The sequence below is a fragment of the Anopheles darlingi genome, chromosome X (assembly GCF_943734745.1).
Source record: "Anopheles darlingi chromosome X, idAnoDarlMG_H_01, whole genome shotgun sequence".
Taxonomy (NCBI): Eukaryota; Metazoa; Arthropoda; class Insecta; order Diptera; family Culicidae; genus Anopheles; species Anopheles darlingi.
Window position 1 is genome coordinate 8,950,418 of NC_064873.1, and position 2,500 is coordinate 8,952,917.

Sequence of the window (2,500 nt, forward strand, 5' to 3'; positions counted from 1 at the left end):
AAGGGAGCGAAGAGAATTAGGGGGTTGAGGGGAGGGAAGAACAGAGAGAGAGAGAAATAGATAGACAAAAAGAGAGAAGGAGAAGGAGATATAAAGAGAGAGAGTGAGAGAGAGAGAGAGAGAGATAGAGAGAGAGAGAGAGAGAGAGAGAGAGAGAGAGAGAGAGAGAGAGAGAGAGAGAAGGAGCTGGAGCGATCTGTAATGCGGAGCTGACCACAATGTCAGTTGAATCTGAATTCCGGGGTATGAAGCTCCAGTTCTGCTTTGTAAAGGTGGATTTTGGGGTGGGGAATGGAGACGATTTGCTCTCCACCGTAGAGAGAGAGAGAGAGCATAAGTCCGTGGTTCTACCCGAGCAGTGATCAGCATAGATCGGTTCTGTGATCGGCATTATCGATTCCAATATCTCTCCGGTCTGATGATGTGGTCCATTGCTAGTCTGTCTGCCTATTTGTCTGTCTGCCTGTCTGTCTGTGTGTATATATCTATTTGTCTGTTCGTTTGTCTGCCTCCGTTCCGTCAAGGGGTCTCTGGCAAATGATATCTGCCGCTCTTCCCTTTTGCGTCCCCTCTCTCTCTCTCTACCCCCCGTCTCCTCTGCTAGCCCCACGCCTCGCCTTCCCTGTACTCCACTGCACTGACACATGCACTGATTCCTGCTTCCCTTCCTTATTGTTCGACAGCGACTTGTTTGGGGAGACGATTCGGCACCGGCAGCTTCGGCACCGAGCACGTCAGCCACCCACTTACCGTCGGCTTCACCGGTGGCCGCGGCAACGTCCAGCGTCGTGCCGCCGAACCGTCACCATGCCACCGCCAACCGCTCGGCACCATCACCACTGCCACGCGCATCTCGCTCCTCCTCCACCACCTCCTCCACCCCCTACTCCATTTCTTCTTCCTCTTGCTTACCGCACACCTCGTCCGCTCAACGGCAGCCTCGCCCGCCTCGCTCGCTCGAGGCAGACGACGAACCGTTGGTGGACGAGGGGACGAAGGAGGAAGCCATGGAGGAAGGGGAGGCAGTGGCGGTGGCACAGGGTGCAACGGGCGATGCCGCTGGCGACGGTGGTCGTGGTCGTGATGCGTGTGGCGGCGGTGGCAGCGTCGACGACGATGAGAAGGAAGTGCAGGTGGCGAACGTCAGTGGTGGCGATGGTGGAAGGAGAGGAAGGAGCAGGGGTGGTGGAACGGTAGGCGAAAGAGTAGGAGCAGGAGATAGAGCAGGAAAAGAGGAAGAAGAAAAAGGAAGAAGTGGAGGCAGAGGCGCAGGCGGCCAGGACGCTGCATTGAGCTCGTTGATCACGGCCAGTACCACTACTACTACTACTGCTACTGCTACTACGACTACTATGTCTACTTCTGCTGCGGCAACGAGTGCTGTTGCTGCTGCTGCTGCGGCCGCCGCCGCTCTGGCATCGCTGACGGCTGACTGGTCCCTTGTCAGCGGTGGTGACGGAAGCGGTGCTGCTAGTCAGCATCAGTCCAGCTTCGAGCGGTACCTGCAGCAGAGCCGTTTGGCTCTGCGTGGCTGCTCAGCAGTACCCAGTGCTGGCGGTAGTAGTGGTGGTAGTGGTGGTGGTGTTATTGGTGTTAGTGCCACCGGCCCTAGTGATGACGGTGACAGCCCTAGTCACCTAGTGCCGACATCCCGGGACTCCATGCTTGCCGTCGTGGATGCACTGCGGACCACGCTCAGCAACGCGATGGAGGCGGAAGAGGGTTTACGCAAATCGAGCGCCTTAGCGTCCAAGGGTGGTGGCACTCTTTCGTCGCCCTCTGCACCGGTACCGTCTGCATCGCGCCGCACCACAAGCCAACCGCGTCGGCTTGAATCGAAGTCGTCCTTGCACCCCCTCGCGCAGCCCTCCCCCTCATCCTCCTCCTCTTCCTTCTCGGCTGGGACATCTATTTCTACTGCTACTACCGCGACTGCTGCTGCTGCTGGCGGCGTCGGCGCCAGCCGAACGGAGCGCGTGGCTACGGGGGCGCGCAAAGGTGGACGTTTTCGCTCGCACTGGCTGTACCAGTTCGAGTGGCTACAGTACGACGCGACGCGGAACAGCATGTACTGCAAGTACTGCCGCAAGTGGTGCAACGACATACCGGACATCCGGACGTCCTTTGCTGAAGGGAACTGCAACTTCCGCCTGGAGATCGTAAACCATCACGATAAGTGCAAGGCGCATCGGTTGTGCCGCGAGCGCGAAGCAACCGAGGGCGGCCCGGACCTATCAATGCCACCACCTGCATCGCCCTCGTCGACGCCTTCGCCGTCGCCGTCGCAGCCACAGTCGCTCGTGAGGATGGATGCGGCGGAACGACGCCAGCCGTCGGACGCGATGGCACAGCCGCAGGAGCAGCAGGAGAAGAAAGTGGATGGAAGCGAAAGGAAGCGAGTGCGTGATGAGTGAGGGGAGGAGGTGGCATCGCGTGAGATGATGCCGCGAAAGGGTAGCATGGGCGGAGAGCGATTACCCATATTACCCATAAGTGCCTA

The 2,500-nt window shown here is 58.8% G+C and overlaps 1 protein-coding gene across 1 annotated transcript in view; it reads left to right on the top strand.

Moving 5' to 3' along the window:
* LOC125959375 (sex determination protein fruitless-like) overlaps positions 1-2,500 on the top strand; it is a 17,722-nt gene that overhangs the window by 1,882 nt on the left and 13,340 nt on the right. Inside the window, exon 6 of the mRNA XM_049692199.1 lies at positions 684-2,399. Coding sequence (XP_049548156.1) covers positions 684-2,399 — 1,716 coding nt within the window. The remainder of the gene's footprint in view (positions 1-683; positions 2,400-2,500) is intronic.